The sequence below is a fragment of the Rhinatrema bivittatum genome, chromosome 7 (genome assembly GCF_901001135.1).
Source record: "Rhinatrema bivittatum chromosome 7, aRhiBiv1.1, whole genome shotgun sequence".
Classification (NCBI taxonomy): domain Eukaryota; kingdom Metazoa; phylum Chordata; class Amphibia; order Gymnophiona; family Rhinatrematidae; genus Rhinatrema; species Rhinatrema bivittatum.
In genome coordinates this window covers 277,490,453-277,503,945 of record NC_042621.1, presented here as the reverse complement: position 1 = coordinate 277,503,945, position 13,493 = coordinate 277,490,453, and the positions used below count along the sequence as shown (strand labels likewise).

General features: G+C 43.0%; 1 protein-coding gene across 4 annotated transcripts in view; it reads right to left on the bottom strand.

Annotated features, from left to right (window-relative positions):
• The window catches only part of NEURL1 (neuralized E3 ubiquitin protein ligase 1), a 459,730-nt gene that overhangs the window by 235,622 nt on the left and 210,615 nt on the right, over positions 1–13,493 (bottom strand). The window contains exon 1 of one of the 4 annotated variants that reach the window (XM_029610302.1): positions 7,781–7,947. The exons of 2 other annotated variants lie outside the window; for them this stretch is intronic. In XM_029610302.1, the coding sequence (XP_029466162.1) occupies positions 7,781–7,814 (34 nt within the window). In that variant the 5' untranslated portion in view covers positions 7,815–7,947. Of the gene's footprint in view, positions 1–7,780; positions 7,948–13,493 lie in introns of those variants that run through there. One more of the 4 variants, XM_029610301.1, reaches the window with a different exon arrangement.

Genomic DNA, 13,493 nt, shown 5'->3' with positions numbered 1-13,493 from the left:
AAAGCTTGACAAGAATACACTTAAGCTTTGTTTTCTTTAGCCTGTGGCTGCTAATCTATAAAGGTAGAGTCCAAAGAAACTACATACACTTGAAGAAGCATTTACAGCTGCAGTTCATCTTGGTTGATATTTTTGACCCCTAGTCAAAAACCACAACCAGTATTTCAAGCTTTCTTAAAAAACAAATGCCACATTATTAAAATGATTCTGAAGAAGGAGCAAGATAGTGGACGCCTCCTTGATCACCATGTTTGATTGCCTTTTATTCTTGATCTAGTATTTCCTTAAGTTTATAACTTGCTGAAATGGTTAAAAGGAATGGAAGACCTCGTACCTTACTATCAAAGCAGGCAACAAATATTCCCTCTGGGGCTTTGATCACTTTGTTGTAGCAAAAATCAGCTGGGTGACTCTGGATTTTGGCTGCTTGGAGGCTTTGCTGAAGAAGGTCCTTTGATGCCTCCTAGGACGTTGATATGTCATTGACCCGAAGCAGAGGAGGATTCCATTGGGGCCTGGGATCAGGAGGGGTTGGAGGCTTGGAGTTTCTGCAGTCCCCTCCCAATGATGTCATCATGATGGCAGCTATGGCTGGGTTGCAGTTGCAGCCCCATAGAGCAATTGTATCAACTTCGACAGTGTTGTCAGCGTCAGTGGGAGCCTCAGTGGAGTCAGCTAGATTAGATGGAAACACTGAACCCAGCTTGATGAATGTTCGAGTACTAGAGGTACAGGTACCATTCATTTTGGAGAGACTGCAAGCTTTTTCGCTTGAGACTATTTGGCTTGCAATTGAGGGGTTAGAGAAAGGTTTATCCACTCAGAAATCTCTCAGATATTAACTGGCTATCAGGATTTCAATAAAAGAGTTATCACTGTGTGAGAAGAGAGTGGAAGATAAATAAAATGCTACACCTTTGGAACAGATGATGACCTAGTTACAGGTTAATGAATCTCTTTTTGTTAAAGAGAAAACTATTTTACGTCGTAGAATGGAAAATTTTGAGAACTTCTTAAAGTTTAAGAATTTAAGACTGATTAATTTTCCTGAAACAGATTTGATGTCGCCTAAAGAGATTTTCAAAAAGTACATGTTGGAGAGCCTTAAGATTCAGATTGAGTTCCTCCCCCTCCCCCCAATTCTATTTACCACCTTCCAGAAGCGATGCGAGAAGAGAAGATAAAGAATCATTGGTTTCAACTTCACCAGATGTTTTTAAAAACATGGTCAAATACAAAACTATCTGGAGATGTACAAGTGAGAACTGCTACTCTTATTGTTCAATTGGTTTGGAGACTGTGCTTGAATTATGAAACATTTTTTTAAAGACATAGAGATGATTTGTTCTTTAAATTAGGAAATTTCCAGATGTAGCAGCTGTGACTCAGAAAATAACTTAGGAAACAATTCCTCCTCTTAAGGCCAAGAGTTTTACAATTAAGAGCAATGCTTTTTTCTTAAGTATCAGGCTAAATGTCTGATCAGATATCAGAATGTAAAATATGTTTTTTCTTAGCCTAGCCAACTTATTTTCTTTCTTAATGCCAAGTCATTGGAGTGCACTAACCTAGGATCTACTCCAGCTAGATCATCTAAAATAGGGGCTTAATCCAACAATAGGATTGATCAGCTGTCTGCCAGGAGAGTTTTCTAGTTTTTCCTATGAGAGTTTCTTGCCTTTATGTCTATTCTTCCACACTGGTTGTGGACTTTTGAATTGTTTTCTTTTTTTTTGTTATTAGTATTCTCTTAAAAGGATTGTAGAAGTACTTTTTTGTTATTAAAAAACTTTTCATGTAATTTTTGTAAACTTAATAAAAATAAATACATCTGGCTGTATGCTTTTGCTTCTTGTTTTTGCTGCCATTTGACCCCCGTATCAGGATTGGGTTGCTCCAAGCTCTGACGTGGATGGAGCCAAGAGGGTGAAGGGACAATTGTACGAAAACACGCAGGTCATTCACAAAGTATGGATGAGTCAGGTCTGCTTTTTCATGCCTAGGTCCTGAGCTTTTTCTTTTTCCTTCATCTTCAAAATGTTAAAACCAGTAAGGATTGGTGCCGAATCTTCCTCTGGGCAATATTTTAAGTCTTTGCTTGAAATTATGCTTGGTTCCCTCAGAAAAACACACACTTTTACGCTTGGTTGTGCGTGCATTTAATACGGGTAAACCTTATTGGCGAGGCAACAAGCAATTTTACATGCACAAAATGTGGATATAAAACTGTGCATCCAGCTTCGCACTCTCACATGGAAATTCCATGCATATAAGGATATTAACTTTTTCCTCCCAGTGGAGAGAGGTGTGCAGGCTTAGCTCACGTTTTAGTAGCACTGGAAATTTTACTCCTTGTCAGAGATGGAGAGAAGTTTCCAGCTCTAGTTGGGTAGAAGCAAGAGTTTAGTGTCAGGACTTATAATCAGTATTTTATGTGCAGAAAAAGCATAACATTTGTGGTAGATTTTAAAAGCATTGCTTGCGCAAAAACAGCCACATAAGCAGGCCGCACAAATTTTAAGAAGCCGGGAAGCGCACATATGGAATAAGAAGGCAGGTCATGGGCATTGCCAAGACTGACACACATAACCCCAAATTGTACTGCTCCTCATGAGGCACAGGAGGGAGAGAGAGAGACTTTATAGGGTTAGTCTGATACTCTCTCTTTATATGTACCACTCTAGAGGGGCACTTTGAATTGGGGTAGGTTTTTGGGAGTTGTGATGAAAAGCAGTAGATCTGTACAATGCACCTAGCACTGCAGTGCACAAATCAATTCCTCTTGTTCTTTACTGATGTCAATTTTACTATGAATACCTCTGAATGTGTCTGTTAACACCCTCCCCAACTCCTGAAAACCCACCCTGATTCAAATTGCCCCTCTAGAATGGTACCTCTGAATAGAGTATCAGTCTGACACTATACAGAGTCTCTCCCTCTCCCTCCTTTAGAAGTATGTGTGGCAGAAGTATTTTAAATACCATGTGCGTACTTTATAAAATGAGGTGTATTTTTATGGGCTCGCATGCGTTCCTTTTAAAATTTACCTGTAGATTTATCTACTTAAAGTATTAACTGCAATTGTTGAACCCCCCTAAAAAATTTTTATTTTTCCACCCCTAGTCCTCCAAGTTCTGCCCTCTCCCTGCCTACCCCATGTGCATACTATAACCTCAACTCCATGTTTTGCTTATATTTATCTACTTGCCCTTTCCGAAGCTTGTGTTATAACTCTGTGTACTCTCCAAGTTCCGCCTTTCCCCCTGTTTAATGTATTTCCCTGCTGTTACAAGTTACATGTAAACCGATATGATGTTTCGATGAATACCGGTATATAAAAACCGTAAACAAACAAACAAACAAATAAATAAATAAATAAATAAATAGAAGTATGCGTGGCAGAAGTATTTTAAATGGCATCCGGCCGGATTTACGCAAGCAGGGCCCTTGCGCGCTGGCGGCCTATTTTGCATAGGCCGCCGGCGCGTGCAGAGCCCCGGGACGTGCGTAAGTCCCGGGGCCTTTAAAAAGGGGCGTGTCGAGGGCGTCGCCAAATGACGCGGCGTTTCGGGGGCATGATGCGACAGGCCCGGGGTCGTGGTGTCGTCCCGGGGGCATTCCGGGGGCGTGGCCGCGCCCTCCAGAACAGCAACCAGGTCGGGTCTTGGCGCGCCAGCAGCCCGCTGGCGCGTGCGGATTTACGTCTGCCTCCGGTAGGCATAAATCCATGGATAAAGGTGGGGGGGGAAGGGAGGGGAGGACGAAAGAAAGTTCCCTCTGAGGCCGCTCCGATTTCAGAGTGGCCTCGGAGGGAACGGAGGCAGGCTGTGCGGCTCGGCGTGCGCAAGGCTGCCCAAAATCGGCAGCCTTGCGCGTGCCGATCCCGGATTTTATAAGATACGCGCGTATCATACAATCCAGCATACTTTTGTTTGCGCCTTGTGCGCGAACAAAAGTACACGATCGCGCTATTTTTTAAAATCTACCCCCATGTGTGTAATTTATAAAATGAGGTGTATTTTTATAGGCGCACATGCGTTCCTTTTAAAATTTACCTGTAGGAGTATGCGTGGCAGAAGTATTTTAAATGCCATGTTCGTACTTTATAAAACGAGGTGTATTTTTATGGGCGCACGTGCGTTCCTTTTACAATTTACCTGTAAGAGTTCTGGGCTGAAGGCTGCAGATCTTCCAGGTGTGAGATTGTCAGCTGCGATGGGAGTTCTCTTCCTTTAAGAGGTCTTGGCTGAATCATCATTTAGAGGATGGTCACACTACCAGCTACCTTGGGACTTGTGCAATCTGGGGGTAAGGTTTGTAACTCAGAAGGGGCAGCTATATTTTCTCTAGATTTTTCTCGGTGGTCGCCAAGCTATGAGTAGCTTTGATTTTTTTTAAATTTTAAACAAATTGCAAAGAAGGATCTCCAGCCTGCACTCGCGCACTGCCAGAAGTTTCCCCACCCGCCCCTCTCTGGGGAATCTTGGAGGCTTCACCATCACCCTGAAGCGTGGAATGGGAGTTAAGAAAGGGGTGGCGGAAGGGAGATGAGCACTTTCTCTGCTCCCACTTGACCTTGCGCATATGATTTCAGCCTGTGCTAAGTGCACATTTTCCAATCTGTGCCCTCATTTTTAACTCCTGATGCATTATCATAGCATTAGTTTGCTGCATCGGGAGTTTAAAAATGTTTCGCCTGCGTGGTAAACTGTGTGCTGAATTTCAGCACAGTTTTAATGCATAGGTTACTGCATTGGCCTGTTTGATGGCTCTGAGAATTTCTGATGAGATCCAGGAGGTTACACAGGAGCTGCCTAGATGGGGATTTTCCCATCATGCAAAAGAGTGTATGATTGCAGAAAAAGGCCAACTCAACCGTCCAGTTTGTTCATTTCTTCTTGCCTCCACTTTTCCTTTCTGTTACAATACCACAGGCTCTGCTTTGATGCCTAGCTGCATACCCTCGCTTCTCCAGTTTCCTGGTTCGGCGAGAGTGCAGGGTGCAGGAATAGATACAGATAGGGTAGTCACTTCTACCCAACTCTTTAAAGTAGCAGCCATCACAATCATTGGCTTTCCCAGTTAGAACAAATACATTTATGACCATTACTCGCTTTCTGCATATCTTTAGAGGGTTTGTTTGGGGGTTTTTTTTTAACCATTTCTGAAGTGAAGTGTGATTTTTGAATATGCCTCTTCCGCAGTCACCCCTACCATGAAATATAAAAAGATGCTGCTGCTGCTCTTGGCCTTGTGTTAGCCCCTGCTCGGATTCCTCCAAAGTATGATGACAGCACATAGCTGGAGAAACCATAGGAAAAAGTACATTTTTCCCCTCAATAATATTAGTTTAGCACTAGCAATGCCAATATATTGTACATATTTCATACAGATAAGTGAAATAATTGCTATTTTTTTTATTGAATGGGGCCTTTTGGTTCTCATAATAAAATATGCACACTTCTGAATCCTTTAAAATACCTAAAATATGAGACAGCATTGCCAGACCGAAGGAGAGAAAAGGAAAGAAAAGGAACACGAGCGGCAGAAGAGAGGAAATTTTAATGAGAATGAAATCATGTCCTACAAATTAAAACATGTGCTATAAATCATTACGTCTAGCGAGCAGAATCTGTTACTGAACCCCAGCCTCTGCCCCCCTCTGACTCTGATGTTTCTAAGGAGGGCCGCTGTATACTGGCAGACTTCCCCGGGGGGGTTGCCACTGCAACCCCCTGTAACGCCGCTGGACTGTATATCCCTTCCTCCCCAACCAAGAAAATTTAAAAAAAAAAAAAGCTAAGAATATAACAGCAGCTAAGTGACTGAAGGCAGAACCCGCACAGTGGCAATGCTGGCTGAATATGCTTTGGATCCTGTGGTAACTTGGTTTTCTTTTCTGCCCCGTAGCCCGGCATAAATTCCTTCACCCAGAGCATTAGTGGTCCAATAGTTTATCTTTGTCAAGGTAATTTTATGGAAGGAACTTGGTTAATACCTAAAGGTAGAAGGAAGTACATTGCAGCAGGGACTACCTCTGTGCTCTCTTATGTGAGAGCAGCCTTGGGAGACTGAATCCCATAATGGCTCGCTCTATACCCAGGTAGCATACATTCAAAAATAAGAAATCTCTGAAAGCTTGAATCAGCACCAAAGGCTTGTAAATATAAGAACTACTTGCATAGTTATCCCTGCTTATTTCATATATTTTTGGTTAATTTGGCTTCAAGACACATACTAAGTGACTACCATACTACTAAACTCATGGCTAATTCATGCAACTAGGCACTTAAAAAAATATTGACTAACAGTAGGTAGAGACAAATCAAATTCTGCTGTACCTATACCTCCATCATCCTTTTAATGAGAATATATTCAGAAGCAGTTTAGCTAGTTACTATGGTGTTAAACATCTCAATGCAAAGGATTATCTTAAATATTTGAAACAAAAAATATATTTCCATTCACTGCTACACTGTATTTTTAAATATGTGCCTGTCTTTTCAGTTTAAAAAAGTAGGCTGTGTATATATTACTTTTCAAAATCCTTGCATTATACACGTCTCTCTCCCTATCGCCCTAAAATTTACAGTAACTTTTCTCTAAATTACCCCGAAATATATAACAATAGTTTGTAGTATTCAGGAAATTTTAAAAAATAACCCATAAAGCTCGTAATGCCTCCAGTTTAGGTAATGGCATACATGGGTGAGGTGATCAGGAGGAGCACGTTGCTGCCACGTTCGGAACCTGAAGTGATTCACTCTGTATTCCAGCTAGCACAAAGCCCCAGAGGAAATTTGCACATTTTAACCATCAGCCTCTACATTACACACACACACTCACACACACACACATACAGTCACACTCTCTCTCAACTCCCCCTCCCCTATTGAGCATAATGTAGTAATTCTTCCTGCTGAGGGAGGCCTTTCTGTCAATTTGCAACTGGGATCACAAATAAAGAATTATAAAAAGGTATGAAAGGACACTGCTGCCTCAGTAAAGGCAAACAAGACTTTTTAAGCATTAAATCAGAAACTGAACAAATAACTAACGTCAGCAGATGACATGTCATTGCAAAGATGCAGGTTTAAAGGGGTAAGGAGTTAAAATTATATTTAAAAAATTGTAATTAGGATATTTTACATACAAAGAGAGTTTTGTAAATTAACTTCTACTAGACAAAAACCTTTAAAACATGACAGTAAGATTTACATACATCTAAGAAATATATTTATACACACACACTTCAGACATGTATGTATTATATGAATGATATAATTCGTGAGCAATGAAGCAAATATATTTGAATCATTATTAAACCTGGAACAATAGGTTATACTAGCATAACTTGTCAAATAATGCTAGTGTTTGATCTGTGCACCTACAGAAACCATGCACTAAAAACATGCTTTCTTTTTACATCCTTATGTCTGTTCTTTATGTACCTATGCAGACAAATATTTGCCTTTCATGCAAAGTAGTTATAGAAGCAGGCACAGGGGACTAGATAAGGGGAACAATACTCACACAGAGTCCCTGCTCTAAATAAAATCATTTCTGAAACTAAGAAAAAAAAAAAAAAAGAGTTCAAAACATGACCAGCCAAACATAGAAAGACTTCGGTCAGTGGCTATTCACTCATTCTGCCGATCTGTACCATGCAAAAATCAAAATCCCCCTTTGGAAATGAATGATCAGATGCAAGAGCTCATATTTACAGTACGACAGACAATAAATACCCTGTGTAAACCAGCAGCGCTGGCTGGCTCCTTACCGTATAGAGTGTTTCTTGTTATCTGTCCTCCCATAGCACCGAGCAAGGTGGCTTACCTCTCCCTGCCCCTGTCACTAAGCACTGCCGTGGAAGTCGGCACATGCAGGCATTATCAGTTCACCCATAAACAAGCAGGCTCCCCCTGCCTAGCGGCTTAGTGACTTCCACCCGCACGCATGCAAACGGCAGAGCGCGTCTGGGCTTTCAAGCGGCTACCACCCACTTTCTGACCCCTCCCTCCCAATACAAGCTTTGGATCTGTCATGTTTATTTACATAAAAGGGAGGGGACTGAGGGGGGGGGGGGGGGCTTCCTGAAATGGCAATGGCAGCTCAGAGCTTTTTTTTTTTTTTTTTTAAAGATGCACACTCCCTTTTCCGAGTCCTGGAAAAAAAAAAAAGCTTTTCATGAAAAGTATGTATTAAAGCACACGGTCCTTTTGAAGCCAAGGGAAATAACGCCAGGTCAGAGCACGGAGGAATAGATAGCTGGATTCTAACCAATCAAAGCTCCAGTCTAAAGGATCCTAAAATCATTTGCCTACATAGAATTGTACCAATTTATCACAACTCTAACATAGGAATCTCCCTATTGGCTACATTTACATTGATTGACATTGTTTTTGTAATATGTGAATTTAAATGAGCAATATTTAATATTAGTCTGAAGAAAAAAGCTCCCCAGAGCTGTGCAGCTCTATCACAGCCAGAGGTGTCTGAAGCAGTCAGGTATTTTATCCCATGGCATTTGAAAGTGAAGATAAAAATAATTTCTGTCTGATCATGTCTAAGAGTCAAGGGAGGAAGAATCTCCTGGACTTGTGAAAAAAGACAATTGCAAAATATTCCCTGTGAAGTGGGGCCCACCATATTTTACTCTGTGGATACACTGACCCAACATTGGGGAGAAGCCTTTTACATCAGAGTCCCAGATACGGCCTTTATATTTCTGCCTAGTCCTAAAAGCTAATGCACTTTGGATTCACATTTCTTTCTGCCATGTTTAATTTCGAGTTTAAAAAAAAAAAAGGCATCCATGAGATCTGGCTGTAAGAAAATACAAAGGGGATTAATTAAGTTGTATGTTAATAAGCCATAAGTATGATGTCCGTATTTAATTGAAGGATGGACTGCATCCCTAGTGGAGAAAACCGGGGAAACTTACTGTGAAGGAAACCTGCCAGACTCCATGGGTGGGTGGCATTCTGGGCCGTCTTTAGGCTAATGAAATGCAGTGCTTTTCATGGGTCCCGTGCTTAAGGGCAGCCTGCCAGCAGCGAGCTCTCCTTGCAGCCATGAATGGCCCCAGTAGCTTCTCCCACTTTGGGAGAGAGAAGGCATAAGGATAAAGAGAGCTCACAGCCTGACCTAGCTCCCTGCCTCTCTGCTGCCAGCCCATGCTACAAGGACGTCTTTAGCTCTACGCGACATTTGACACTGAGGATAGGATAGGGAGCCCTGCAGCCACAAAGCCTTGTGCGGTCACATCCTTCGTACCTGCTCACACTGAGGTCCACTTTCAGCCGCTATGCGGCTTGGCTAGTTAGTCGGATACACTTCTCTGGCCAGCTTAGTCCATCTATTCAGCAGCGTGGCCATGCCACTGAATATATCCAGCAATCAAAGTTTACCGGACAAGTTTAACCAATTAACTTTAGGACTGGGCTATGGGCTAACCAGAGTTAGCTGGATAAGTTATGCAGCTAATTCTGAATATCAGAGCTAACCAGATAACTTATCAGTCTAACTCAACTCCTCCCAGTTATGCCCCTGAAATGCACCTAACTTATCTGGCTAAATTCTAGATAGCTAACTTATTATCCGGCTAGAATTTATTCAGGTAAGTGCTCAAATCTTCATTTAACTGGATAACTTCTGAGTTATCCAGCTAAATGCCTTTGAAGATGAAGCTCATTGATACTGTGGACATGATCATTCTGGGATTATCACCTTGTATAAAGTGTACTCTGTTCCCTTAATACTTATTTTTCCCATGTTTAACTCTAGGGGAAATGTAACGATGGGCCAACCAGGGGGCCATCCCAAGGCCGGCCTCTCCTATCCAGTCCATGCAGGACGCTGCCATCTGCATGCTGTTCCTGCTGCTCCTGGGCACACATGCCTCTCTCCTTCTCTTATTGGAGCCATGTCGGGGTACATTAACTCGTCACTCCTGCAGGTTGGCATCTTCACAACAGGCTCCTGCTCTAGTCGGCAGTGCTAGATACTCAGCGCCCCAGCCTTGTTCCTGCACCGGGCCTATTCCTGGTATCCATCTTGTGAACTCTTGTTCTGCTCCTGCCCTGTTTGTCCTTGTCTGCCTCTTGGTTCCTTGCTTTCCAGTTCTGCTCACAGCCTGCCTTGATTTCAGACCAGACCTGGACTTCGTCTTCTTCTCCTACTGCCTTGATCTTGGATGGATCTTGACTTTGCTTGCCTTCCACCTGCCCTGACTTTGAATTGGACCAGGCCTTCAACTTGCTCTCAACCTGCCCTAACCATAGTCTGCCCTCCGATACTATCTCATTCACTGTCTCATTGGGCTTGGAATGTCCTGTTGGCTGCCAGAAACTGCTGGCTCATCATAAGGGAGAGATGATTGGCAAGGCAGAAGACCCTCTCCCGTGGTGCGTCAGCCACCCCTGTTAAGGCCCGTCTTGTGCTTGCACAACACTGTATTTATATACTGTTACATTATGATAAGATTGTTATGAGGATATATTGTACATCACTTAGAGAGATTATATCAGTTAGGCGATTAACAAATGATTCTAAATAAATAAACAGGCTCCTCAAACTTAATAGTGGCTCAAGAGCTCACAACCCACCTGTGACAGACTGCGAAGGCTATGAGCTCTGCTGACTCACTGGTGCTTCAGTTCTTGCAAGGTTTGGTCTTGCAAGTCCAGTAGCTCATGGCTCCAGTGCAAACCCTGTCTCAGCGCATGGACACCCTTCTTTCGCAGAGTCCAGCTTCTCAGCCTCTGGTTCCTGTCCCAGCTCCTAAGGTGCCGCAACTTCCCTCTGGGAACCAGTTATTCGCCTTCTGCCTCTGCCCCACTACAATGGCAGCCCCAAGGCCTGCAGGGGATTCTTGAATCAGTGCCAAATAGTTTTTGAATTACAAACTGTAGTTTCCCGTCAGACCGGGCAAAAGTGGCTTATATCATCTCACTCCTCGCTGGACAAGCCCTGGCTTTGGTTTCCCCACTATGGGAGTGGAATGCCTCCCTTTGGCAAGCCTTATCCGTACAAATCAAGGATGAACTAGCGGGCCGGGAGTTCCCCACATTTCTGGATATGAATGATTACCCTTTGCACTCAAGTCATTTTCACTTCCAAGAGAGGTCTCAGGGAGCAAGGCCGCCAAGTTTGGCATCTAGATTTCAGCATCCACTAGTAGTTCCAACCAAAGAGTCTACTTCGACGGTCAGCCAGGATGATTCCATGCAAGTGGGCCACTCTCACCTGACACAGGATGAGAGGCTATCAACATTGGCTTCAGAACCTATGTCTCTATTGCACCGCCTCTGGACATTACATCAGTGTATACCTCCTCAGTCTGGGAAACTCCAAGGCCTAGGGCTGGCTGGGAAGGCAGCCCAAGGTCCCTTTATGAATACTCCTTATTCTAGGATAATGTGGCCATTTTATCTCTACACTGGCATCTAGGGTATCCCGATGGAAGCCTTGCTTGATTCTGGTGTGGCAGAAAATATCATCGAGGAAATGCTAGTACACCGTCATGCCATATCCAGTGGAACCGCTGCCCCGCCCACTCCTCATCTCCTTGGTCTATGGAGAACCGCTGCCCAGGAACATCACAACTATTACTCAACCCATGACCTCAAGGCGGGTGCCAAGAAAATCTCATTCTATGTCATCAGACACTCTGTCAATCCCCTGATTCTGTGCACTGGTCTACGAGGGACATTCAGTCCTGGAGCCCATACTGCTTCCAGCACTGCTTCAAGCCAGTTGTGCCACTGGCCACCATTGCACTCTTGGACCTTGCACTACCACCTAGTTTTCTTGGATCTATGTTGCCTACCTAGACATATTTAGTAAGAATTGAGTGGAGAATCTTCTCCCTCATTGACCCTATGACTGTCCCATAGACCTTCAACCAGAAAAAATGCAACTGCCTGGAAAAGTCTATTCATTGTCGATACAGGAGACCCAGGCAATGTTGGAGTACATTGAGGAGAATTTGGACAGGAGTTTCATCCACCCATCTTTCTTGCCGGCAAGGGTGGGGTTTTTTTTTGTTGGCACCTGGGATGGGCATTATGAATAATTAGTCATGACCTTTGAACTTTACAATGCTCCAGCAGTATTTCAAAGTTTTGTTTATATCCACACCAAAAATGAGTGCTAGAAAGGGTTACACATTCCCAAGAGTCCAAATCAACTTTAAATCCAAAGATAATTTTATTATTTATATCGGCAACTCCACTGTGTATATAAGCATATTTCTCAAGCGGAAGGGTCCCCCGACACGGACCCGTGTTTCGCCAGGGGCTGCATCGGGAGGGACGCACAAGAAGTTTCAATGTATGCTGTAAATAAAAGATAATACAGAGGACTGTGTGAGAAAGTATATACCAATGCCATACATCATTTAAGAGTAAGTAACACTTACCAAATTGAAGTTTACAAAGTAGCGTAACAGGGAGCGCGTTACATGTCATTAAACAGGGAGCTTTAAACATGTCAAAAGGTGCCAAAAACACTCACAAACCAATCAGCTAAGGCAAACCACCCACCAATGAGAGCCAAGAGCTCTTATCCAATCAGCAGTTAGGTGAAATGCACCCATTCAATTTCTTTGTTTAGCCCTGCAGGGGCAACGGTGTTAAGACGGTAAATCCACCGTTGTCCATCCTCATCCCATACGGTATCTGATTTATTCTTTTTTGTGCTGGAAGTGGTATCTCCCCTCCCTAGAGGAGGAGATTTTGATACTCATTTGATTCGTTTTGAACAACGGTGGATTTACCGTCTTAACACCGTTGCCCCTGCAGGGCTAAACAAAGAAATTGAATGGGTGCATTTCACCTAACTGCTGATTGGATAAGAGCTCTTGGCTCTCATTGGTGGGTGGTTTGCCTTAGCTGATTGGTTTGTGAGTGTTTTTGGCACCTTTTGACATGTTTAAAGCTCCCTATTTAATGACATGTAACGCACTCCCTGTTACGCTACTTTGTAAACTTCAATTTGGTAAGTGTTACTTACTCTTAAATGATGTATGGCATTGGTATATACTTTCTCACACAGTCCTCTGTATTATCTTTTATTTACAGCATACATTGAAACTTCTTGTGCGTCCCTCCCGATGCAGCCCCTGGCGAAACACGGGTCCGTGTCGGGGGACCCTTCCGCTTGAGAAATATGCTTATATACACAGTGGAGTTGCGGATATAAATAATAAAATTATCTTTGGATTTAAAGTTGATTTGGACTCTTGGGACTGTGTAACCCTTTCTAGCACTCATTTTTGGTGTGGATCTAAATTCAGAGTGCTAGCTGTGCTCGGTTGCTTGTGGACTCACAAAGTTTTGTTTATAATCAGGAGTAGGAGAGAGGACAGTCTAAAGAATGAAGAAGTAATCATCTTGCCTAGAGTGTCCTACCCTATTCATTTTCAGCAACTAAGGAGAGAAGGAGAGCCAAAAGAGAGGAGTCCAGGAGAAATCAGGTAGAAACGGGAGGCC